Here is a 26,808-nt window from a genome sequence, read left to right on the forward strand (position 1 = left end):
CTGATCTTGTTAATTTAATAATTCTGAAATTTGAATAAGAGACTTGTAAGAAATAATATATTATTTGCAAGTGATAAAAAGGGTGGTCTATACCACATTTAGTGTTCTTGCTTTGTAATGCTCAGTTATTAAATAACTAACTTTGTCAGTTATATATTTCAGGAAGTAGAGCTCCATGACTTGTGGCAATTTCATTTTCATGGTATGATGTATGAGCATTAGGGACGCAGACAGAAACTTGTCTAGTACGTCCTACTGGCAGATATACAGTATGTGAGAATTCACACTTAAAAATCTGACAAGATGTCTTCACAGAAATATCTAAGAATTTCTGTTCCACCCTCTATGTGTACCCCATTGAGAACACAGAAATCAAATTTGATAGATTAAGGTGTGTACAGAAGCAATTTTGCCAGTCATGGCATCTACAACTGCAGTGAGAAATGGGAAAGTAATATTGCTGTGAATACAGGTGCAGATGCTGATGTTATTTGTGCTGTAGTGGAAATGCCTTTCAGAGGGTCGTCTTTCTTGAAGACATGTTAACTTTGAGATAGGACAAAAGATCTAGTATCCACAAACAGTGACCCAGTAAAGTGAAGGAAATGTCTGAGTCTTTCAATTATGGCATTCAAGTGCTTGGTTTGGGTCTCATATTATACGATTGCAGAAAGTGTAAATTTCATGCTACACTCGTTAACTACTGTGTGACAGTATGTTCAGAATATATTGCCCAAGACAGCTGTCCTGCGGTCAGTTCTGTTGAGTTGCATGAATTATTTCTGCTGTATCCAAGAATATTAACAAATACTGATGCTAACACTGGAAAACTTTTTAAGAAATAAATTGTGTAGTTTGATTTCAAATATGTTTGTGTTATGAATGATAGCATAAGTTTGCAGCTGAATTCTTTTTAAATAATGTTGCATTTTCACATGAATTATTTAGTTTGCTTCATATACTAATGAACATAAATATTTTAAAACAATTTATACTGGGTACTTTTTTTTATTAAGGTTGCTTGCATTCAGTGGAGTTACAAAGCAACAGATGATGTTGTGAAGGTAGAAGTTTGGGATGTTGTAGACAAAGGGAAAAAGAAGACTAGATTTGATGGCTTGAAATTGGATAATGCTCAGTTAGAGGTTCCAGAAGAGCCTGCATTAGATGCAGAGTTTCTTGATGTTTACAAAGGAACTAATGGAGTGATCATGTTGATGGATATAACAAAAAGTTGGTGAGTGAGGTATTGTGCATATATGGAGAGTCTTGATATTTTTCTTTGTCAAAACTTATAAATATTGTACCAAAACTTACTGTTAGAATGACTAAAAAAATCACTCTCTGTTCCCTTTAGGACTTTTGATTATGTTCAGAGGGAGCTGCCTAAAGTGCCAAACCATATTCCTGTTCTGGTTTTAGCCAACCATTGTGATATGGCTCATCATCGCACAGTCACACCAGATCATATAGCATACTATATTGAAGAATTTAAAAGGTGAGCCATCCATGTAATTGTGAAATTCTTGCAACTTGGATACTGCTTGAATAATTTTCATATTTCATGATTTCTGCAACCTATTTGTGTAGAGTTAAGGAGAGTTATAACGGATTTTTTTTCTCATTTTCCAATTTTTATCTCATTATAAAATTTGTAATTTTCCAAATAAAATGATATACATATATCAGTTATAAACTCACATGGGAAGTATTTTATTTTATTTTTTTAAATATAATTTACACTGGTTGAAAATTTTCAAATTTTTATGTGCATTACTTCAAAATCTAATAAAATCTGTAATTTTTTTATTTATAAGGCTATAGATTGCTGTGTTATAAAGGTTAAGTTACGTGTTTGTATTGATAGCACTGTCAAAAACAATATCGTATTGCTTCATAGTATAAACATGCATTGTATGTTAAGTGCTAACGTTTTCCTAAGGAAAAGTGATGAACAGATTGGTAAATCTCTCAAAAAGAATGACGCAAAAACGAAGTGTTTTTAAGAAACATGGGTTTCATGGTAATAGATTTTCGAATAAAGGGAAACATTGTGTTCAACATGTGGCATGTGAAGTTGCAGACAATGATTTGAACAGGGGGATAAAAACAGCAGAAGTCCTAGCCCACTGTTGCCCACACTGAAACAGGATTTATTGTGTGGTTTCACTCCCTGTGACACTAGTAAAGCCAGCCAGTACCCTTAAAGAGCAATAGGAAGCCTTTTAGTAGTTGTTTATTAGCCACAATTTCTTCAGGACTTGATAACCTGATAACTCCTCATACTGGAAGATTAGGTATGGTGCAGTTTTATTACCTTCACCACATAGCCTACACCTAAGGGCTTCTGCTCTACACCCATCATTTGTAAATGTTTCGTAAAGTTCCCATGGCCTGTTGTTAGTCCTAACATGAGTTTACTGTAGCTTGCCGTGTTTTGGTTTTTGGGTCATGCTGCCTTTTGATCTAGTTTTGATTTAAGCATCACTTTAGTGAGAGACGATGATTACGACAGGTTCCGGTCCAGTAAATGGAGTCATCATACTTCTCCTGGCCAGCCTATCATCTGGTTTCTTACCACTGATTCCTGCGTTTCCAGGAACCCACAGAAGGGCTTTGTGACATTCTGCAAAGACCTTTGATCTCATTACAGGGCCTGACACAGATTGCAGAGCTGCTTGGCTGTTTGAATAAATGTAGTTGCTACAATCTGTGTAGCACCTATGCAAATTCTTTTCCACGCACACCCTGATAGTGGATGTTTCTGCCTGGAGTGCCGTGGCCAGCTTTTGTAGGGAGATTGCATTCTCTGGCATAGTCTGTACCCCGTATTCCCTTTCCCCAGTTCCTTTGTCTGTTTTTGACCCACTAGTAAAACAAACTCTCTCTCCTGCGTGGTGTCGTGGTTCATTTTTCCAGTGCTCTGTACTTTCAGTTGTTTCACTGAAAGGTTTTCTGAAACAGCTGGAAGCTATTTTATAGTCATCTGGCATTTCCTCAACAATTCCTATATTTACCATGTTCCCTATATTGGTGTAGGATTCCAGATATCGTTTGGCATCGAATTATTTCCAGGTTTGAGACTGGAACCAACTGTTGCTGCCTCCATTTTAACTGCAGTTGTAATGGGGGCATGTCCAGCATCTTCTTCGATCCAGTAGTAGGTGTGCTGCTAATTCTGTGTTGTGGTTAAGCCAGTGTCTGCACCTTGCCAAGCTCCTTAGCAACCATCTTCTGTTCTAATTTGTCTCACCATACTATAGCCCATAAATTATCATAGGTCTTATTACACTGGTGTATACCCAGTTTTTTCACAGATCTTCTAGTGCTCATAAGAGTATGTTTCGTCTTCCTTATGTGAGGGTTCATGATAGTTTCACTTCCAGCTTTACCCCTAGATACTTCACTACCTCCTCTACTGGTAGAGTTATGTCGAAGAACTTGAATTTCCTGGATATGCTTCCTCATGAACGGTGCTACAAAAGTTTTCTTGGGACAGATGCTTAGATCCTGTTTCCTGCACTGGTTTGGCACATTGTTCAAAGTGAATTGTGTGCCTTTCTGTTACTCTAAGCAGGTGTTCAAAGATCTTAATTCTAAAAGTCCCTTTGATGTCCAGGACAGTGCAGAGAGCAATTTCCTGAAAGTGTAGTGCTTTTTCCACCTTCCCAGCAAGTTGGTGATATGCTGTTTTACATGATTTACCTGACTGATATTCACAATGGTTTACATTCATTCCCGAAGATGCATATTAACCAGTTATTCTAATGCCTTTAAGAGAAAGGAGGCCAGATCGATCAGTTTCATATCCTTAGCCATGGTAAGATCAGTTCTTCTTGACTTAAGAATGAAAACAACCTTCACCATCTACCAAGTATTAAGAATGACAGTTTTAAACATGGCTGTTTCTCAGGAACCATATATTAGTTTCAATATAGGCCTCATACTGCCAAGTGGTTGCAAATAACTTTGTGATACCTTGACCTAGATTTCGACACCACTAAGGATGTCCTCATCAGAATGACCCCTGCTGCTTGGCAGACTCTAAACAATCTATTTAGGAATCTAATTATTCCCTCTCCTGCTTCTGGCAGTAGAGCCAGTAAGATCCCACCAGGGCCTCGTGTCTTGAATGATTGAAATGTTCTCACCACCCTCTGAATTTTTTTGTTTGTTTTTAAATCAATGTATGCTGTGGCAGATCCCCAGACCTCCCTTCGACTCCCTGTAAACCAGTACCTTCCCAAGACTGAATCTTGGTTTGTGTTATCTTCCAGAGTGCATTGAGAATAGTTAGTGTTGAGAACATCCAGTAACTCGTGTGTTGTCCTTGTATACTCTCCATCCTCCTTCTTTAGAGTCTTATCTTTGATTAGTTGTTATTTTAGTGACAATTTTATGAAGTGTTGCATAGTTGTATCTTCCATCTATCACAGAGTACCTTCCAGGATGATAGGTTCGTTTGCTTAATCATAAGGTTGTATTTGGTAAGGACCTCCCGATTTTTTGGCCGTTTCCTTTCCTTTTTACAGCATTAAACTGTCTTTTTAACTGCTTCCTTTACATTTTCAGGTTATTGTTCCACCAATGTGCATTTCTGTTCGTGCACTTGTTGGTGATAAGACAGTTTTCTAAGTTCAAGTTCATAATGACAGGTGTCACTCTGTCCGCCATTTCCTCAAGATCTAGTAGATTTCTTATTAAACTTCTGACTTCAGGTAGGTGTGAGTTTAAGTCTCTCCTATACGAGTCCAACTCTGTTTTCCCAGGATTCCTATAGGCCATGGTCTGTTTAGCATCCATGTCAACCTCAGCTTTATGTACTTGTGGTCAGATAAGTTTGGCTCTGTTGTTTGGCCTAACTACCCATTAAGATGGATTCAAAAGTTATGTCAATTACTTCTTCCCTTCTGATGTTCCTGAAGGTATGTTCTCTGCCCTTATTTAGGATCTCCATGTTACTCTTGAGTAAATATTTGAGAAGGTACTCACCTCTGCTGTTGATGTAGCTGCTTCGCCGCACCAGGTTGTTGGCATTGGCATGATAACCAATACACAGTTGTTAATTCAGCTGTGAACAGCTGTCTATCAGTCTCCTCACTTCCTGGGAAGGATAAGCAGTGCCCTCTTAAGGGCAGTAAGCTGACACCAGTGCAATTTTCCTCACGCTGCCTTCCTTTTGCTGCTTCATCTTGATGGTCAGTAAGTACATGGAACAAAATTCCATCCTTGTAATGACTGTAATTCCATTCTTGACATCAGGGAATGTTCTGTAGTTCCTTAGATTTCCAGCATACATCAATCCCTTTATAAAAATTGAGTTCACGGGTCAGGTCCATATCCACCTCCTCTCCTCTCAGAAGACAACTCAGGTGGCAGTTGCCCCTTACTATGTTACAGGTTTATCTACAATACTTACAGCTGTCTTCTTGCCGCCATAGCCACTTCCAATGTCCTCGATTATACTGTGAGGACCCTATCAAGCGTTTCAGGTTTTGGTCTTGCATTGCCCTCAGGGATTCTTCACCAACTTCCACCACAAGGATTAGACCATCCAATGCAACCTTATTGTTGATTACTCTCCAGTTCTTTGTCAAGACCAAATGGTTCTGTGCCCATAGTTTCTCCAGAAGAGTCTTTGGAGGAGTGTCCTTAGGAAGTTTTGGTACCCCAATCATGTCTCTATGGACTTGAAGAGCTCAACCACTGTCTGGACCAGCCGCTTCACCTCCTTCTATCGAGATATCTTCAGCGCCATTTCTGTAAGCCAATCCACTGTTCTCATCCTCCCGCAGACAAAGATTAGAGCACCTTTCTTCAGATAGGCCCTCCTGAACTTGGAGACTGTACTTGTATAGTCATCGTACCTCTCACGTGTTTTCAAAGAGAGCCATCCGAATTGGCACCTCCTGGTGTGAGGTGATGTAGTGCAAAAATATTCTGTCAAACAGAACGGCCCCTGAAACAATGGAAGCAAAATAGGAGTTAGAATGGCAAATTGAAAGTTTTGGCAAGGTGTTGAGATGTAGGTGAAATGCACCATCAATATGATTGATCTAGAGTTGTTACATTTGTTCATCAGTTGTCTTTTAAGCAGTCTTTTTTTCTGTAATGACGGGTTACACAGCACAGCACTTGGCTAGTCTCTGAATGCTTCAGGAGAAGACAATCTCTAGAGAATTGCTTTGATTTGAGAGTATTAAATATGATATGCTTTTACAGAGACTAAGAAGAAATTTTGTCAGGTTTTTCGCTTCTGTGCAATCCAAACAAGTGTTGATATCCGTTAGAAATATTTGTTTGAAAATTACAGTATTACCAATATGATAAAAGACATAAAATTGTAGTTTAGTTTTAATTTTTAGCAGGTTCTATGAATCATATTTGTTAAAACTCGCTACAGTGTGGAATGTGTCTGCAGGCATAAAAATATATTAAAAAACATTGTATCTTTGCAGATATAATTACATTCTGGTTATTTACATAACTGGACTTTTTAAAATCCCAATCTACAGCAAAGTTTGATAAATGTAAACCATCCACGTACATACTTTCTACTCAGAAATTTGTCTGTGTGGGCAGAAGGCTTTGTCAGCCAGAAATGATTTCAATTTGTTTGTTTTTTAAATAGTATTCACTTCTGTGTCCTGTTCATGCAACAATTTGCTGCTCTCTCTGATTTCTCTTATTTTATTATGATGATCATTTCTCCCTGATTAGGTTGGTGACAATAAAATATTTTCTCATTAAAAGTTGGCGATTGAAATTTCATGAAAGTATCTCGCCACAGAGCAAATCACCATTGTTTTAATGATTATCGCCCCAACTTTGCTTGTCATATCTGTAACACTTTCTCCCCTATTTCACAATAATACAAAATGAGCTGCTGCTCTGTGGACTTTTTTGATGTCCTCCATCAATTCTATCTGATAAGGTACCCATACCACACAGCAATACTCTAGCATAAAGAGCTAAAGAGGATAAAGAGTTAATTGTGTCTCACAAGAATGATATTTTCTGAATCCATGCAGACTGTGTCAACAAACAAGCACAGTGTAGGCTGTCTCTTTAACAGATCTGTTGCATCTTCTAAGTGTCCTGTCAATAAAACACTATCTTTAGTTTGTCTTCCCCTCAGCATTATGTACATGATCATTCCAGTTTAAGTTCTTTGTAATTGTAATTCATAGGTATTTAGTTGAACTGACAGCCTTTAAATTTGTATGATTCATTGTGTAACTGAAATTTAACAGCTTTATTTTCATACTTAGGTTGATGACCTCACACTTTTCCTTATTCAGAGACAATTGCCACTTTTCACACCATACAGATATCGTGTCTAAATCATTTGGCAATTCTTTTTAATTTCTGGTGAGTTTAATGATGGCGATTTACATAGATTAGGAGCAGCATAGGGCCCACAACACTTCCTTGGAAAACACCAAATATCACTTCTGTTTTACTTGATGATTTTCCATTGATTACTATGTACTGTGACCTTTCTGATAGGAACTCAGAATCAGGTTGCACAACTGAAGTGGTACTCTGTAGGCACTCAATTTGATTAGACGTCTGTTGTGAGGAACAGTGTCAAAATCTTTCTGGAAATGTAAAAATGTGGACTCAATTTGAGGTCCCCTGTCAATAGCACTTATTACGTCGAGAGGATAAAGAGCTAATTGTGTTTCACAAGAATTATATTTTCTGAATCCATGCAGACTCTGTGTCAATAGATACCTTCTAGGTAATTTGTAATACTCAAATCTTACCACAAATTGATGTCAGTGATATAGGTCTGTGATTCAGCAGATTACCCTTACTTTCTTTCTTGAGTAATTGTGTGATCTGTGCAACTTTTCAGTCATTTGGTATGGATCTTTCAATGAATGAGCAGTTATATATGGTTGCTGAGTATGGGCTATTGTATTGGCATACCCTGAAAGGAACGTTATTGGTATGTTATACGGACCACAAGACTTGCTTTTATTAAGTGATTTAAGCTGCTTTGCTACACTGAGGATATCTACTTCTAAGTAACTCATGTTGGCAATTATTCTTGATTGGAACTCTGGGATGTTTACTTCATTTCTTTGGTGGAGGAATTTCAGTAAATAGTATTTCATATCTCTACTTCAGTGATGCTGTCATTGGTAATATTACCATTAGTATGCACAGAGAAGGTATTCATTGTGTGTTGCTGGTGGAGTACTTTACATACGAGTAGAATTGCTGTTGATTTTGTGTCATATTTCAAGAGGGAGTTTCATTGTGGCAGCTATTAAAAGCTTCTTGCATTGAAGTCTGCAATGCATTGAAGTTTCAAGCCTCAGTAAAACATGCCAGTCATATTGAGATTTTGTGTTCTTTTAAATGTGGCGTACATTTTTCTTTCCTTCTGCAACATTGTTCTGACCTGTTTTGTGTACCATGGGGGATAATTACCATCTTTTATAACTTTATTTGGCATAAATCACTCAGTTGTCTCGGATACTAATTCTTTGAGTGTAACCCATATTTTGTGTACAATTAAATAGTTAGTTGCGAAGGAATGTAGAGGACCGATCAGGGGACACGAGGGACATGCTGCATGTATCCAGCATCCCCAGCCCACTGTCCAGCCATCCACAGCTATGCCCACTGGCAGCAGCGTCAGTATGCGTGACCGAAGGCGGCACCACCTAGAGCCGTGAGTGAAGGGTCAGCAACTCGGTGCACATCTTTATATGAGGATTCCTTTTGTCGTATTCCCACCACATTTAATTGTAGACGAGTTAAGTTTTATTGCACGCTAGGGCAACCACTGACATATATACTGTTGTGTGATTTGAAGAGTTGTTGGACTCTAACCCAGGTGTGTCCAGTTGATGGGATGTATTTATGTAAGTCATCTTTTTGTAAATTTTTAGACTATAGAACCAATGGTTGTTTCATATTTTAACTATGTTAAATAATTGGTACAAGAGGTAGTCATAAAGTTTTAATTATCACATTAAAATTAGTTATGTAATTAATTTGTTGTATGTTTACAGATATTGTCTGCAGTCCTGGTGCACATTTAAATTCCCATGCCACAATACTGTAGCACAGTAGAGGTCTGCAAATAGGGCATTTTGTTCACTAATAATCATTCGAGCCCACCACACTCGCACATGGCGTGCTCGAGTAAAAGTGCTGGAAGCAGGCTGGCTGTGTTCAGATGAGGTGCCGTGTGTGAGGATAGAGGCCACCCAGTCTGTTCCACTTGCCGTGTTGCTGTTGCAACCATTTTAGTGGCAGCTCCGTGTGTCTGCAGGGTGGTATTGCTACTGACATACTCCCATCAGCCAACGGAACTACGCTCAGAACAATTTAGATATGCTGTAGATGTATATTCCTGAGTGACAGTGTCTAATTGCAACATCATAGTTATCCATAAGAGAAAGTAAGTTGTTTTATTCAATAACAAAAATTGGGAAACACTGCAAAGTTTCACAGAACAACTTTGTAACGATAGTTGGCCTTGTAATGAAAAATCATATTGCCTCTCTGCGGAACCACTGACATCATTTTATTGTGCTGCCTAACTACATGCTGTAAGATTCAAAACACGCTTTTTCACGTACTCTCCATTTGTTGCTTCAAGCATGCCTGTATCAAATATATGTCACCAGTATTCTTCATGAAACAGACTGTATCTGTGGCAGCATAAGTAGTGGAATAAACCATTGCAACCTCATTTATCAAATAATCATCATCAAACATGTGTTTCAGGACTGGGTTCAAAAACACTTCAAATGCATGCATAATGCTGAAAGGATTGCAATGCTTTACATACATTAGCACCTTGCTGTGTGGCAATGAAATCTTATTAAAGTGCTAGTAATATACTCGAAGCAATCTAATGTATCCTCATTCTAGTTCTTGTCTCCAATACTATATTTTGTAGTGCCTAATCTTGACAAAAAGTGCACAGTAATAGATGGGTAACACATTTTTCAATGTTTATCGCTCCATAAATTCCCTGTACATCCACATGCTTTCACACCTATGACCTGGATAATGTTGGTTGTCATACTCCCCCATATTTCAACAGCTTGTCCTTGATGTTGCGTGCCACTGTCATAGGATGTTGGAGATGTCTGTGTGTCCCAATTCTGAACTGATCTTTACAAACTCCTGACATTAAACACAAAATCCTACACCTAATATTAATGTAAATGGCTGAAGATCTGTGGCGGAAGTTTCTATGCACCTTTTTAATTGCCATAACTGTCACTGAAACTGGTAATGCTTCAGAACTTACACTTTGTCATGTTCTGCAGATGTGTGCCTTCAGATGTGTGGTGGCATATTTGTAGAGACAGGAGAGCAAAGCATTTGTGACGATACATGTAACTGACATCTTTATCAGTCACTAATGAAAATCTCTTCCGAACATTTTGACAACTACCACCTTTCACACTCAAGATATATTCTTTTGAATCAAGTTTTACTTTTGCACTGTCCTTCATCTCATATTAATGCACCTCAATCCTACAATGGATGCTCAGGTAACTACAGTAGATGGCCTGGCAATCTGAGCACAAAATGCTGAAACGAGCATCGAGAAAGTTGAATGGAGTTACTCCCAACGGCAAAATAGGCTGTATTGACATCTTCCCGGCTTATGCGGAACTAAATGCACTTAAAAATTCGAGTGAACATAAACTTCAGATGGACATTTCTATAGCACACTGCTAGAGGAGTGAAAACACAGTTCTGCAGCCCATTGATGAAGTGGAGTATTGGGTGGTAATTCATTTTGAAGGAGAACAGTGCTGCATAAATCCAGCTAAAGAAGTCAACTGGATTGATCTGAGACAGATGCAACATTTCCACTGTTCTGGAAACAAATTACCACACAATGCTGTGCTTTATCAGTAAAAGCAGTGTCATTTTGTTTTGGACCCTTCAGTGGCACGCTACTGTACTGCAGTACTGCGACACAAATTTTTTTGTGTGTACCAGGAATGTGATATGTACCTTTAAACAAACAAACATTCAGTTATGTAACTTTATTTTTTTTGAAGTGATAATTAAAACCTTATGACAACATACTGTATGTATTCCAGGCAAACATTTGAAACTGACTTTACAGGCAAAACTGTGCAATAATGGAAACAATATAAAGCAATGTTTTAAAACATCCTGTGCTAACCGATGCGGTCCACTGGCTATTAAAATTGCAACAAACATCAAACTGGCATGAAGTACACTACATGCTTGGATATACAAATGATTAACATTTAAGTGAAACTGGAAAAGTAGGTAGGAGAAATGCCATTTATACTCTGTGTATAAGGGAAAATTACACAGTGGGTTCTGTTTGTTAGTTTCATATTCCATGAATCATTTTGCATTCACATCACAAATTAATTTCTAAATATGGCTACATGCTGTACAATTACAAGTGTCTTTTTTTTAATATACAGATGTTACTTGGTAATGCTTGCTAACCACATTTTAAACGTTACAATAAAAGAAATTCTACTGTTGAATAGAAGGAGTTGTCAAGGAGAAACTTTTTTAGTTTGTTTTCAAATTTTGGTTTGCTGTGTGTCAGACATTTTATACCACTTGGTAAGCGATAACAAATTTTTGTTGCGGCATTGTGAATCCCTTTTTGTGCTTCAGAAACTTTAATGTGGAGTAATGAGTGTCATTTTACCTTTTGGTGTTGTAATTATATACACCATTGCTCCTCTTGAACTGTAGTGGGTTATTTACAGTAAACTCCATGAGGAAATAAAGTACTGTGAAGCAGTAGTCAGAATGCCGAACTCCTTAAACAGATGTCTACAAGATGATCATGGAGGAGCACTAAATATTATTCTTATAGCATGTTTTGAGCAACAAATAACTTCTTTCTTAAAGAGGATTTACCCCTCAACACTATTCCATATGACATTACTGACTAAAAATATGCAAAATATATCAACTTACTGATTAGTCTCTCCCTGTGATTTTCAAGTGATTCTAAGTGAAAATGTGGCAGAACTAAGTTGTTTTAGGAGTTGCAAAATTTGCTTTTTCCAGTTTAAAATCTCATCAATATGGGTGCCTAATAATGTTGAAGTTTCCACCACATTTACTATTTCCTCACCATGTGTGACACTTACTTATCTTTGGCATAGTACCCCTGTATGTGCAGAATTGAATGTGTTGTGTCTTTTGAAAATTGTGGGATAGATCATTCACAGAAACAGTCAACAATAGTTCTAAGAACATTGTTATCCATTTCTTGTGTTTCCATTTGTATGATACATCACCTTCTCAAAAATTCTAGAAAATGATGTCAGAAGTGAAGCAGCTCAGTAGTTATTGACAGGTCCCATCACCTTACTTAACACACTATGTACAGAATTATGAAGGAATAAAGACAAAAAGTTATAAATTCTGTATTGGTGTCAATTAAGGCTCAAAATAAACATATACTGTTAAAAATCCATTAAGTCATGTTTTATATAATATATTTTGTAATGATACATATTTGTTACACTAGGCATTTAAGGATACAGATAAATTAAATTTTATCTTGATAATAATAATGTTTATACTTTCTTGATGTATGAAAATATTTAAGAATTTGAAACTTATGTTCCTCATAGTTTTTATTCTTTATGAAGCTCCAGAAGACAGTTCCACTTCTTCTTGATGCACAAATTAACGTTACACATATGGCAGATAACTGATGGACTTCCTTTGCAATTTGGCAATCTGTCTCTCTTCATAGACACAGCTGGCCAATGTCCCAACATTGTCCTGACAAATAACCTTTTGGGGAGTTAGCATTGATGCATGCCCTGTTTTCTACTTCTTTGCTTATTCAGTATCTACACTTGATGGAGGTTTTTATTATCTACACTTGAAGGAGGTTTTTATTTTATTTTTATTTTCACATCAAGTTCCATAGGACCAATTTGAGGAGCAAATCCCCAAAGTCATGGAATGTGTCAGTACATGAAATTAAAACATAAAAGTAATAACAGGTAAAAGTAAATGTTTATGAACCCAAAAAATGTCAATCCATAAGTTTAAGTAAACACAATCAACAATACAACAGGAATCAGCTTAATTTTTCAACAAACTCCTTAACGGAATAGAAGGAGTGACCCATAAGGAAACTCTTCAGTTTCAATTTGAAAGCGGTTGGATTACTGCTAAGGTTTTTGAATTTGAGTGGTAGCTTACTGAAAATGGATGCAGCAATATACTGCACACCTTTCTGCACAAGAGTTTAGGAAGTCTGATCCAAATGCAGTTTTGATTTCTGCCGTGTATTAACCAAGTGAAAGCTCCTTATTCTTGGGAATAAGCTAATATTGTTAACAACAAATGACACAATGTCAAAATACCCAGACTCGTGAACAGGGGTCGACAAGAGGTATTCTTGGGAATAAGCTAATATTGTTAACAATAAATGACACTAAGGATATTGAGAGGCCAATGTCAAAATACCCAGACTCGTGAACAGGGGTCGACAAGAGGTTCATGAACCTACAGCACTTATTTCCCGAACCACCTGTTTCTGAGCCAAAAATATCGTTTTAATATGGGAAGAATTATCACAAAATATAATAACATATGACATAAGCGAATGAAAATAAACAAAGTATACTAATTTTCATGTTGAACACTCACTCACTTCAGATACCGTTCAAATAGTAAAATTGGCAGTATTAAGTATTTGAACAAGATCCTGAATGCGGGCTTTTCCACGGCAGCTTACTATCTATCTGAACACCTAGAAATTTGAACTGTCCAGTTTCACTAATCATATGCCCATTCTGTGAAATCAAAACACCAGGTTTTGTTGAATACTGTGTTAGAAATTGTAAAAACTTAGTCTTACTGTGATTTAGCATTAGTTTATTTTCTACAAGTCATGAACTTAGGTCATGCACTGCACTATTTGACAATGAGCCAATGTTGCACACAACATCCTTTACTACCAAGCTAGTGTCATCAGCAAACAGAAATATTTAGGATTTACAGGTAATACTAGAGGCCATATCATTTATATAAATAAGGAACAGGAGCAGCCCCATCACTGATCCCTGGGGCATCCCTCATTTGACCGAACCTCACTCAGACCCCACATCACAGCCAGTCTCAACACTGTGAATAATGACCGTTTGCTGTCTGTTGCTAAAGTAAGAGGTGAACCAGTTGTGAGCTACTCCCTGTATTCCGTAATGGTCCAACTTCTGGAGCAATATTTTGTGTTCAGCACAATCAAACGCCTTAGTTAAATCAAAAAATATGCCTAGCATTCGAAACCTGTTGTTTAACCCATCCAGTACCTCACAGAGAGAAGAGAATATAGCATTTTCGGTTGTTAAATGACTTCCAAAGCTGAAATGTACATTTGATAGCAAATCATGTGATATAAAATGATCAATTATCCTTACCTACACAGCCTTTTTAATATCTTTAGCAAATACTGATGGCATAGAAATAGGTCAAAATTGTCTACATTATCCCTTTCTCCCTTTTTGTAAAGAGGCTGTATTACTGAGTACTTCAGTCATTCGGGAAACTGACCATTCCTAAACGAAAAATTACAAACAAGGCTAAATACACAGCTAACATGTGCAACACAGTACTTTAATATTCTGCTAGCACCCCATCATATCCATGAGAGTCATTAGTCCTCAGTGATTTAATTATTGACTCAATCTCCCCCTTGTCTGTATCACAGAGAAATATTTCAGACTTCAATCTCAGAAAGGCATTTGCCAAGAGAGTTATATAATTCCCTGTAGAAACTAAATTTTTATTTAATTCACCCACAATGCTCAGAAAATTATTGTTAAATACTGTACACACATTTGACTTACCAGTAACATAAGTATTTTTACTACAAACTGACTTTATATCGTCGACTGTGTGCTGCCGATCAGATACTTCCTTCACAACTGATCGTATAGTTTTAATTTTATCCTGTGAATTAGCTATTCTATTTGCATACCACATACTCTTTGCCTTCCTAATAACATTTTTCAGCACCTAACAATACTGTTTGTAATGGGTTACTGTAGCTTGGTTGTGGCCATTTCTAACATTTTGATATAATTCCCACTTTGTTCTACATGATATCCTCATCCCACTAGGCAGCCTCCCAGGCTGCCTATTACTGCTAGTACCCTGTTTAGGGTGTCATAATGGAAAGCAACTCTCAAAGAGCATGAGAAATGTGTGAAGGAAAGCATCATATTTATCATCTTTGTTATCGGCACTATAAACATCCTGTCACTCTTGTTCCTTGACAAGGTTTAAAAAACTCTCTATTACTGTTGGATTAACTTTCCTACATAGTTTGTAATTATATATGGCATTTGTTTGAGTACAACAGCCTTTTAATGTTAAAATTTATGCATCATGGTCTGAAAGGCCATTCACCCTTTCACTAACAGAATGCCCATACAGTAATGAAGAATGAATAAAAATATTGTCTATGGCTGTGCTACTGTTCCCCTGCACCCTAGTTGGAGAAAACACAATCTGCATCAGTTCATATGAATTTAGGAGATCTTCCAACTCCCTTTTTCTTGTGCCATCATATACAAAATTTATATTGAGGTTGCCACATGTAACTAATTTCTGGTACTTCCTACAAAGTGAATCAAGAACTCTCTCTAGCTTGAGCATAAATGCTCTGAAGTCAGAGTTAGGGGACGTATAAACAACCACAACTAGAAGTATACTTTCACTAAATTCAACTGCCCCTCACAACATTCTAATATCTGTTCAGTGCAGTGCCGTGATATGTCTGTGGACTCAAATGAACTACTGTTTTTTAGGTACATAGCCACTCCCCCACCCTGTAAGGAACTTCTTGAAAAACAGCCAGCTAATCTGTGTCCTGGTAAAGGAAGCCTCTAAATTGTCAAATTATTTAAGTGGTGCTCCAATACCAATAATTTCAGAGTCAACATCTATAAGCAGTTCACTAACTTTATCTCTAATACCTCATATATTTTGATGAAACATTCTAATTCCTTCTCTACTTGGAAACAAGACATCCTCTGAAGGTGAGCCCTTAGTCAGAGGGACTCCCTTTAAGCAGTTATACCTATCAATTGACCTCATTCTAGAAAAAAGGTGCTGCTCTAACACCAACTACTATAGAAATTTTTCCATGAGTGATCCCACCAGGCCATGCCTAGTGAAACCTGATCTATTGATAGACCCAACTGGCGCCACTGAAATGTGACCATGCCCTCTGCCATCAGCAACCTCTCCAACCCTATGTTAACACACTTAACAGCCCCATTAAGATGAGGCCAATCATGACACTCAAACAGTTGCACAAATTGCACATTAGTGCCACCAGTTTGAGTAGCCATCTTTACCAGGTCACCATCTACTTCATATTCCCTGTCCCTCTCAAGACTGTTCCCTGCTCCACCCACTATCATTACCTGATCCTCCTTTGTAAAATTCCTACATAACTCCCCTATGTTGTCAGTCACCTGAGCCAACCCTGCACTAGGCTTCACAATGCTGGTGACCTGGTACTCACTTCCCAACACTCCCTTCAACTCCCCTCTTTCTCCAACTTACATCCTTGTTCATTTTGCACAGGACATCAGCTACTTCAGATATACCTCAAAATTACTTCTATCAAGTAACATTTATTTAAAGTTGATAACTTGACGAAATAAATCTCAGGTGAACAGCCTGGTTGTCCTTCAGTCTTCTTGGTAGTGTCAAGGACAACCTTGGTCTATGTAAATCGTGTTTATCAGGTACCTTGCCAATGCGGTAGTGTATACATAGAGCAGACCATTCGTACCATTGAGGACCGATGCTGAGAACATCAACAGCACACTGGACTGCAACAGCCCAGTAAGTCGGCAATCGCTGAGCATTGCCTGACAGAATTCCACAGCGTGGATTATGTCCAAACCAAAGTCCTGACACGGACTTCCAAATACTGGGACTGTGTCATCAAAGAAGCCATAGAGATCTGACTAAGGGAGCCACAACTAAATTGTGACAGCGCTTACATCCTTATCAAGGCATGGGAACCCGCGATCACCTGGATTAAGAAGAAAAAGGATATTTTCCAGATTGTACCGACTTCGGGGGAGGAGGGAAGAATAACGAGAGTGGTACCGGCAGACCCTCCTGAACGAGAAGACCTAGGATAGCGCCCAGACGGCGGGAGAACAGATGCTGTACCTGGACCTCAACCGGGGCGCGGACTGCACCGACTCATAGGAAGCACCTGAGGGAGGAGCAGGAGTGGGATTGTCCTATATATACATGGCGCTGGCCCACCGCCGGTCAGTACATCAGCCCACTTGACGATGACAACATGGTCGATTGCCGAAATATTGTGTCCTATGCACACTCATACCAGGCTGTTCACCCGAGATTTATTTCATCATAAAATACGCCTGGAGAAATTGAAGAATCACAACTGATATGTTCTTCAAGATCAGTAATAATAAATAGCAACAATTGAAATACACACATCCATGCTACGTGGAACTCCCAAGATGCAGTCGTTCAAGTAATTGAAGAATTTCTTATGGTGAATCATAGAATCTCATACTTTTAGGCTGAAGCGTTATGAATCTGTTAGCGACTGTGAGAAAATGCATCTCACTATGCAGATACAGCAATGTACTGTAAGCATTACAGATTTGTCAAACTCATCCATAGAGGGTTAAAGAGGGGTTTAACAATGACAATATTTCAGTCTCTCTGGAAAAATGCCTTAAGTTAGTGATGCGTTACACATTTCCGATAAGAATGGTCTTATAATAAGAGAACAAATCTTTGGTATCCTATTGGACACACCATCAAAGCCAGATGAGCTTTTATTTGTGAGAGAATCTATAATTTTCTTAATTTCAGAAGCAGAAGTTGGTGATATATTCAAATGATTGAATTTTATGACAGTTAGTTTTTCAACATACTGCTGTGGTCTTTCTATTGAACTGTTTCTCCTTATGCTTTCTACCATATTTAAGTAATGATTGGTCGTGTTATCCTGTTCTGTGGCTGGTTGTCCAGTCTTGTTTCACTACATTCCATATAACCTTAAATCTTTGGATTTACTGATTTATGACTTTGTGTGCATGTTCCTTGGTTTTTTTAACAACATTTCTCAGTAATTTTGAGTAGTTTTTGTAGTCTGCATCTACTGCAGGATCTCTACTTGTTCTTGCTAACAGACAGATTTCCCTTTTCCTTTCACAAGACACTATAATACCTCTAGTGACCCATGTTTTTTTTACATGGCTGGTTAATGTGCTTTCTGATTAGTGTATGCAGAAAGCTGTTTTCAAGTAATGATATGAATGTATCATGGAATACATTAACTTGTATGTTAGCATTTTCTTCATTATAAATTTCATCCCAGGTCATCTATTGTAAACTATTCGTAAGAATATTTGTCCTGGAGTCATTAATTATTCCAACTGATTTCCACTGAGGGGTATCCATACTGCACGGCACTATGTTATTTATCCTAACTGTGTGTCATGATCAGAGATAGCATTTGTTGCTGGGTAAATAGTTATTTTCTTGCTTTAAGATTCTCCAAAGAAAACATTATCAAATAGGGTCCTACAGCTAATTACTGAGATCAAATTTTAGGATCCAGATAAGATTTCCAGATCATTTTTCCTATCAGAATCCTTTAGAAATCTACATTGAAGTCAACACAGACAATTAACTGCTTGCTTCTGTGTGACAGATAGCACAATTAGGAATCCAGATTCCTCACAAACAGTTCAAAATTTCCCAGTGGGGAAATCACATTTGAATATAGGTAGTTTGTGACAAGACTGGGTTGTGCCTTGTGTGAGAAGGAGAAACATCTACCAGTGTGTGTCTAAATTTGACAGCAGCAGGATCGTGGATTATCAAGACTGTGGTTTATTATTCAGTGATACTGCTGCTTGCAGCTCTAAGGATCCCATAACTGTCATGCAGATATGGAAACGATGGGTTCGAGAGGGGCCATATCCGACACCATTCAGAATCTCAACAACCCATACCATTAGTGCTAGAGAGGACAGTCATTGAACATTCAGGCACGCAGTATCGTACAGCCATGTCACATATGTTGAGTCAGGAAATGGCCTCGTTTGCAGCAGGAGAAGTACCCATATGGACCGTGTGACTATGTCTGTAGCACCACAGACTGTCAGCATGGCGACTATTGTGACTACTCTCAGTGTGGCAACCGAGAGAGGCATGCTGACAGTGATGAGTCCAATGAGAAGACTTGACACAGGACTGTGTTACATCATCTTTTCAGATGAGTTACAGATGTGCAGAAGGCTCCAAGGAGAACAAACTTTGTTAGACTGCATTGATCATCATCATCATCATCATCATCATCATCATCGTCATCATACGGTCATAGCAGTTAGTGTGATGGTATGGAATGCCATTAGGGTGTACAACATGTTTACCTTTTGTGAGCATAGCCAATAATTTGGACAGCAGCCTTACATTTCAAACATGTTTGGGCTTGTGCCTGTGATCTCTTTTCAAGGTTTGCATGATGTTATCTACCAACAAGATAACACAAGCCCACATTTCGTCCATATTCCCCAGATCTTACACCCATTGAAAACATCTGGTCGTGAGTTCCTGAGAGATGCGCACACCAACCCTTGCCAGCCACTAAAATTGATGAACTGTGGTATGGAGTTGACACAGCATGCAATTAAATGTGCACATCTGTCATTTGAGCTCAGTTTGAATTGATGCCCTACCATGTTAGAGCCATTAATGCTTCCAGAGATGACACTCTGTGTACTGAATTTTGCACCCTGTACTACCCAAAAATCACCTGCAAATTTAATTATGTATTCTTCCTACTACACTACCACCTGTGAAAATTGCAACACCAAGGAGACACATGATTACAGTGAAATTTATTTCACAAATTAGTGACATAACAATACACAAACATTTAGAATTAGGGGGCTGTACATGCACTTTGACTGATAGAATTCAGTATGGCGTAAAAACTGCCGTGTGCTGCAATCAGAACCTCTGGATGCTGTGACAAGGAGTCAAAAAGAATATGGATATACTACTGGAGAAAACACTGACACATGGTTTGTAGGTGTGTCCATAAAGCATCAACAGTGGTTGCAGGAGCTACAGAATGAACAGGTTGCTGAATGACCATAACTCAGACAAGTTTGATGGATGGCTTGTTGGGCTAATGTGCAGTCCTGGGTAGCAGTTGTACGCGTCATTCTTCGAAGTACACTTACATGTCATATGTGTCATTCTTTTAAGGAAACTAGCACATTCCTCACCACATCTGGCCATGCTTTGTCCCGTTGAAGTATGGCGTGCAGAGCTGTCTGCAGGAGGGACAATGCCTCAGGCTCTGAAACTTCCCTGATGTAGTGGTTACTGTTCAGGTTACCCTCAATACATAGGAGGCAAGATTGCATGTTATAGCTAATGGTGCCCCAGAATCGTCAAACTTTGCATTTTCTGACTCTGCTGCTCAACAATGCAGTCTGCCCAGCTGCATCCACCGTGGTAGCATGTAACACTTACATAACCATCACAGCAGGACAAGCTGATGTGGGAATCTTCCAAAAGCACTACTTTCTGTCTTTCAGCATTCCAGTGAGGGCATTTGTGTGCACATTGCAGTTAGAGACAATGGTGGTTACTTGTCAGTTGAAGCTAGCACAATGGTTTGCGATCACCAGTCCAGCCCTCAGCAGATGGTATAGAACTGTCAACTCAGACGTGTCCACACCTGTTACAGTACGTCAACACCCAGCCAACACTATTGGCGAAGCTTTTCTGTCAGTTAAGGCCGTGGGGTCAAGGTGGCAGTCATCCCTGACTGTGGTCACATTCTGTGTATGACCCTCTTCTATTCACTAGATCCACACACACATCACTGTTGTAACAGTGCATCCTGCATTTGCCATGATGTCCCTTAATTGCTCGAGGCAAATGCAGGGATGGTTCCTTTGAAAGGGCACGGCTGACTTCCTTCCCCGACCTTCTCTAATCCAATGAGACCAATGACCTTGCTGTCTGGTTTCCTCCCCCAAAAAACATCATCATCTATGCATGTATAAGCTACATTATTGAATGTGGCAGAGGATACATTGTGTACCAATACCACATTCTATAAACACATATTGTGTACTAGATGACAGCATGAAAATTAAGGTATGAAGTTGGCATATCTAAGAGGCTGACAGTGGTAAATTCCTAGGATTACAACCAGAAAATTAATTCAGTTTGGAGGAGCATACCACAGAACTTGCTGTAATGCCTAAACAAATCCTTATTTTCAATGAAAAAGTTATCAGGCATAGGTGTCATAAAAATAAATGAATCTGATATACTTTGAGTACTTTCTCTCTGTAATGTCATATAGTGTCATATTTTTGAGTGACTTTTCAAATCAAATACAAGTTTTCAGAATTCAAAAGTGTGTAATATGCATTATTTGTTGTACAAATTCACAAGCATGCAGTAAAAGCCTGTTCAAGGAGCTTAGTACACTAACTACTGCTCCTCAGTGTATTTATTCCATAATGAAATATGTTGTAAACCATAATCCACCTTTCCAACAAACAGGAACAATAATAGGAACAAAATTAATACTAGGATCAACAACAACCTGCATAAAGATATAAAGGCACTTACTTTAGTCAAAAAAGGGGGTTTGCTATACAGGAACACGTATTTTTAAAACTTGCCAGGAACCATAAAAAGTTTACTTACAAATAAAGTTCAGTTTAAGAGTAGCCTGAAAAAACTTACATACAGCCTACTCCTCCTACTCCACTGACAAATTTCTAAACAGACCTGGTTGATGTAGTGTATGTGTGTGTGGTTATCATTATTATTATTATTATTATTATTATTATTATTATTATTATTATTACTACGGTATTTTATGAATATCATATAATGAAAAAATATGACATTGTCTACATTCATGGAGGATCTACTCAGTATGGATCCACAAAAAGAAGAGTTCATGTAATTTGATGTTAATTGAAGGCGTCTCAGAACTCAAGAAACATGTACTCGCCAGACCCACTGTCTGAGTTTCACAGTGATCTTGGATTCAATAGGAATGGGATTCTAATTCATAGGTCATGTGAAGTGAATGTCAAGATAGTTCCTTTGAAAAGGCCATTCATTGTCCAATCTGAGATTGTGCACTATCTGTGATGATTAACAAAGTGTTGTATTGTGTGTTGATCTCCTTCCAGTTTCTATTCCAAGTGCTTAACAAAACTGCCTGATACTCAGAATGCATAATAAAGCTGATGACCAAATATTGAGAGGGATATTTTAGTATGTCACATACAGTTTTGAGAAAAATCCATTAGACAGCCACAGATATCAAATATACTGTTGCAGTGTTCATTTTTAAATTATTTCCTTTCTTTTTTTATGTACTAGCAGTATAAAGGAAATTTTATGTTCATTTGTGATATTTAAATGATTTTCAAGGGGTATCAAAAATTTTGAAGACTAGCTGTGTAACACACCAACAGATGACAGTACAAAACTGCACACTCTGGCACAAGTAAGTGCGCTGAGAGACAGAATCCTGTTTGCTTTGGAAGCTGTGGAGCTGGGGCTACTGTGGCCACATTTGTTACCATATCTGCAATATAGGCATGACCAGCAACATAGAACAGTGAGCAAACTTGAAATTCTGTGTGAATCTGGGGAAATCCGCCATGCAGATGGTTGACATGATTCGTCAAGTGTGTGATGATGTTATAGTGAGCCATGCAAGATGTTTTTGAGGGGCATTTGCGCTTCAGGAGTGGAACAACATCAGTGGAAGAAATTGGGCTGACCTTCTATGAGCAAAACACCTGAAAATGTCGAAACTGTTCAGCAACTTGTGATTTTGGGGAACAGTCCACAACATTGCTGACAATTTTGGTCTGTCATATGGAAAATTGCAAGTTATCCTGTGTGATTTTAACATGTGGCGTGTTGCTGCTGATTTGTTGCCCCAGGCTGTTGATCCAGGAGCAGAAAAACATCATTTTGAAATCTGCCAAAAGTTCTGCCAATGTGCCCTGGATGATCTGTCCTCCGTGTCGAGGATCATTATGAGTGACAAAGTGTAGGTGTATGGGTATGACACTGAGACAAAGCAACAGGCTTCACAGTGGCAGAGCTAATTATCTCAAGACCAAAAAAGGCAAGGCATGTCTGCAGTGTGACCAAGTGCATGCTCATTCTCTTTTTCACCATCTGCAGCATTGTGCATCTTGAATTTGTCCCAAGAGGTCTTACCATCATCAGTGATTTCCAGTGCCTTGTTTTAAAATGCGTGAAGGAAGATACTTGGCAAACATGACTGAATCTGTGGCACATGGCAGAGTGGCTGCACCACTGCCACAGTGCACCCTGTCACCATGTTCTCCTAACATGTAAGCTTCTCACCAGAAACATGGCTGTTGCACATACACACCCACCCTACTTGCCACATTTGGCCCCTGTGAACTTCACCATCTCAGGCTCAAAGCTGTTTTGCCACCATTGTGAAGATCTGGCATGAATTGCAGAAGGTACTTGACACATATCAAAATGAACACTTCCAGGACTCATTTCAGCAGTGACAAAAACATTAGGAGTGCTATAATGCTGAATAAGGTGACTGTTTTGTAGGTATATCTATGTAAATGTAGATATGTAAATAAAGTAATTTCTTACAAACAGAGCTAGTCTTAAAACTTTCTGATAGCCCCTAACCATAACCACATTGTTGGGCATCTGAATAACATAAAATCCCTCAGTATTTATCTGTTCTTTCAGTTGTGTAAGTTGCCTTCAGTGTGGCTTGGTGAGAACCTGTCAGACAACAATTCCTAGGTTCAAGGTTCTTAGCATTTTTTATCTCACATTGTTTATTTCACTACTTACGATGTTTGACTGTGTAAAAAATGGCAGCCAACATTGTGGTTGAGGGACCATGTTAAACTGCAGGCACCCCAGCAACTGGACAGGTTAAGTCATTTCATATGGCAGAGAAAAGCAATGGCATACTGTCTTCTGTAGGACTGTAGCTACTACAGTGCTATCATGTTTAAACTAGCCTTTGGGGGCAGATTTATCTTTATTTTGTTTAATATCTTCAAAATATTCAGTTCAGCATGCTAATTTGTTCAGTAATTTGCTAATTGATTTTTGGAATGTACGTTTCCTTTTTAATCCTCCCCCCCTCCTCCCCCTCTTTTTTGCTTTTTCTCCATTTTTTATGGCCTTTAAACAGTGAAATTTTTAGCCATCTGCACAAAGTAATACACCGATGTGTGTGTACTGTCTAGTATTGAAGCTAGAAAGATTCTTGGTTTTCTAATGCATTGGGTTTTGGTTGGGTTAGCAAACTTACTGCTAATTATCAGGGGTTTGGATACAATTCTTTTCTTCTTCATTCCTGTAATAATGTTAGCTAAATGGCGCTGAAGCTTTTCATGGTGGTTTTTAATGTCACGGTAATGTTTTTAAAATGAGATGTAATGTAAATTGGACTAAGATTCATGTAGGACGTGTGGACAATATGCTATGCTTCTGTTTTCGTTGAGGTGCTTAGCCAAGTGACAGTGACACTCAAAATCCTGCACAAATGTTATATCATTAATGTTTTCTTCAATTTAATTTTTCAGGCCTGCTGGTTCAGCTCAAATACGGTATGCGGAGTCCTCTATGAGAAATGGATTTGGCCTCAAACTACTACATAAGTTCCTAAATCTACCCTTTCTCCAGTTACAACATGAAACATTACTGGCCCAGCTTGCCACAAATGAAGAAGAAACAAAACTAACCAGTCAGGAATTAGATTTATTTCTTGAAAGTGATGAAGCAGACTACAACAAGCAAGTATTTTGGTTTGCATTAGTTAAAGTGCATAGTAATGATAGTTACAATTGGAGGACTGAATAGCCTGTAAGATGATGATTTCTCCACAATAGTTTTCAGTATTGGTGAAAACTCAGAACAACAACTCATTTACTGTAGGTCCAGAACACATTGTGTTCATAGCTCATCATCACTATCATTGTAGGTAATGCTAGTATAAAGTCACTGAGATGTCAGTATGCTTTAAAGTGTTTACATGTTATGTTTATGATATGCCAGTAAATAGAGACATGTACTTGATATTTTAATAAGTAGGAAGAGTACTTCATTCATTGTTTTCATAAGAAGTTCTGCTATATATGTAAATGAAATAATCAGTTTGAAAATTGTGAGTAACCTGAATTAGCAGGTGATAGGCGTAAAGGTATCAAATATGAGTCTCACTGTGTTTGTGTGATCTCTGTATACTCTTTTTGAAAATATGTTTTCTTCTGTTACTTTCCTTATTTGGTTTACCTTTCATTTTATTAATATTTCAGCACATTCTTATCATTTCTTAATGAATACTATTCAACAGTATCAGATGGATATTGTTGTTTATCTGTTAGTCAATTAATACATTTGTTCCCTTTTATATCTGACCACATGTTAAATGTATTTGTACACATTCCTGTTCTGTAACTGTATGTTAATCATATTTATCTTATGTTTAGGTTTTTAGATAACCTTGTAAACAAGAGACGACAAGTAGCAGATTCTGCGTCATCTGTTCCCACTCCTCAGACAACTCAACAGGTATCACAACAGCCAACAGCCTCTACTGCTGATACTCCATCTGTGAAACGCAGTAATTCTGTTCCTGTTGCTGTTCCTGTTCCTGTTGGAGGTGGCATTCCTATACCAGATCAAACAGCTGGCTATGTTTATAAAATGTTTGGGAAACCTAAAGAAACAACTGAAGAATCTACTGGTAATTGGTTTCTGAAAGTAATTAATAAGCTCGATATAGCTTTTATCGAAGTTGCAAAAAGCTTTCCAATCTGTAAGTACAATTTTCTGTTGCTACCATGTTCCTTTCTAGCTTCCAGGTGGCACACTTGCATTTCAGTGCATTATGTTTTGAAAATTGGAACACTCGTTTCATTAAAGAAGTCACATCAATGAACACGGGGAATAGGAATAATAGAGGGACGCAGAAATTAAATTTTCTATCTATGAACATATAATGCAATGGATTGAAACTTTGGATGAAGATAATGCACAAAATTTGGGAAAGACTACAAACAGTATTATAGTGTCCGGGATCAGACAAAACTGGAAATGACTTGAGAACCAGTGGAGACTGACCAACTGTCCAGGAGTGTCAACAGCAAGCCGCCAAAGAGTAACAGGTGGACAGCACAAGAAAAAGAAAGACAGTGGAGATGGCATGACAGAGTAACAACTCCAGTGAGAAAACTGAGATCGAAAACTAAGATGTAGCAAGTTCAGAACCAAGACAACAATCTGTAGAGAGAGCAACATTATACCACAGAGAAGACATAAGTGGCTGCAGAGCTGCTGCATTGCGCTGCACTGCCAGCTTTAAAAGGAAGCTGTGGGCACCATTAGGCCAGCACAGTGGATGTGCCTAGGCAGTGACACTCCTGGTGGTAGCAGCTGTGTGCATATTACCAGACCAATTCTTAATTTAGGTTCTCTTTAGCTCAGAAAGGGGTGCACAGTGCTGCAACAAAAATTTTTGGTCACTTACCCAGTGATATAAAAGTCTGACAGGCAGCAAAGTAAAATTTGAAAGCTAACTGAGAAACTTTCTCCTTGACTTTCTCTGTTCTGTAGAAGAATTTCTATTACTGTAATGTGTAAAATGTGGTGGATAGGAGTTACTAACTGACACCTGTATATCTGTTTCATTTTTGAAGAAAGAAAAATAAGAGA

The 26,808-nt window shown here is 38.2% G+C and overlaps 1 protein-coding gene across 1 annotated transcript in view; it reads left to right on the forward strand.

Annotated features, from left to right (window-relative positions):
• The window catches only part of LOC126299569 (rab-like protein 6), a 177,977-nt gene that overhangs the window by 59,902 nt on the left and 91,267 nt on the right, over positions 1-26,808 (forward strand). The window contains exons 4-7 of the mRNA XM_049991568.1: positions 1,017-1,237; positions 1,358-1,498; positions 24,678-24,887; positions 25,584-25,840. Of these exons, the coding sequence (XP_049847525.1) occupies positions 1,017-1,237; positions 1,358-1,498; positions 24,678-24,887; positions 25,584-25,840 (829 nt within the window). The remainder of the gene's footprint in view (positions 1-1,016; positions 1,238-1,357; positions 1,499-24,677; positions 24,888-25,583; positions 25,841-26,808) is intronic.

This window comes from Schistocerca gregaria, chromosome X, assembly GCF_023897955.1.
Source record: "Schistocerca gregaria isolate iqSchGreg1 chromosome X, iqSchGreg1.2, whole genome shotgun sequence".
Classification (NCBI taxonomy): Eukaryota; Metazoa; Arthropoda; class Insecta; order Orthoptera; family Acrididae; genus Schistocerca; species Schistocerca gregaria.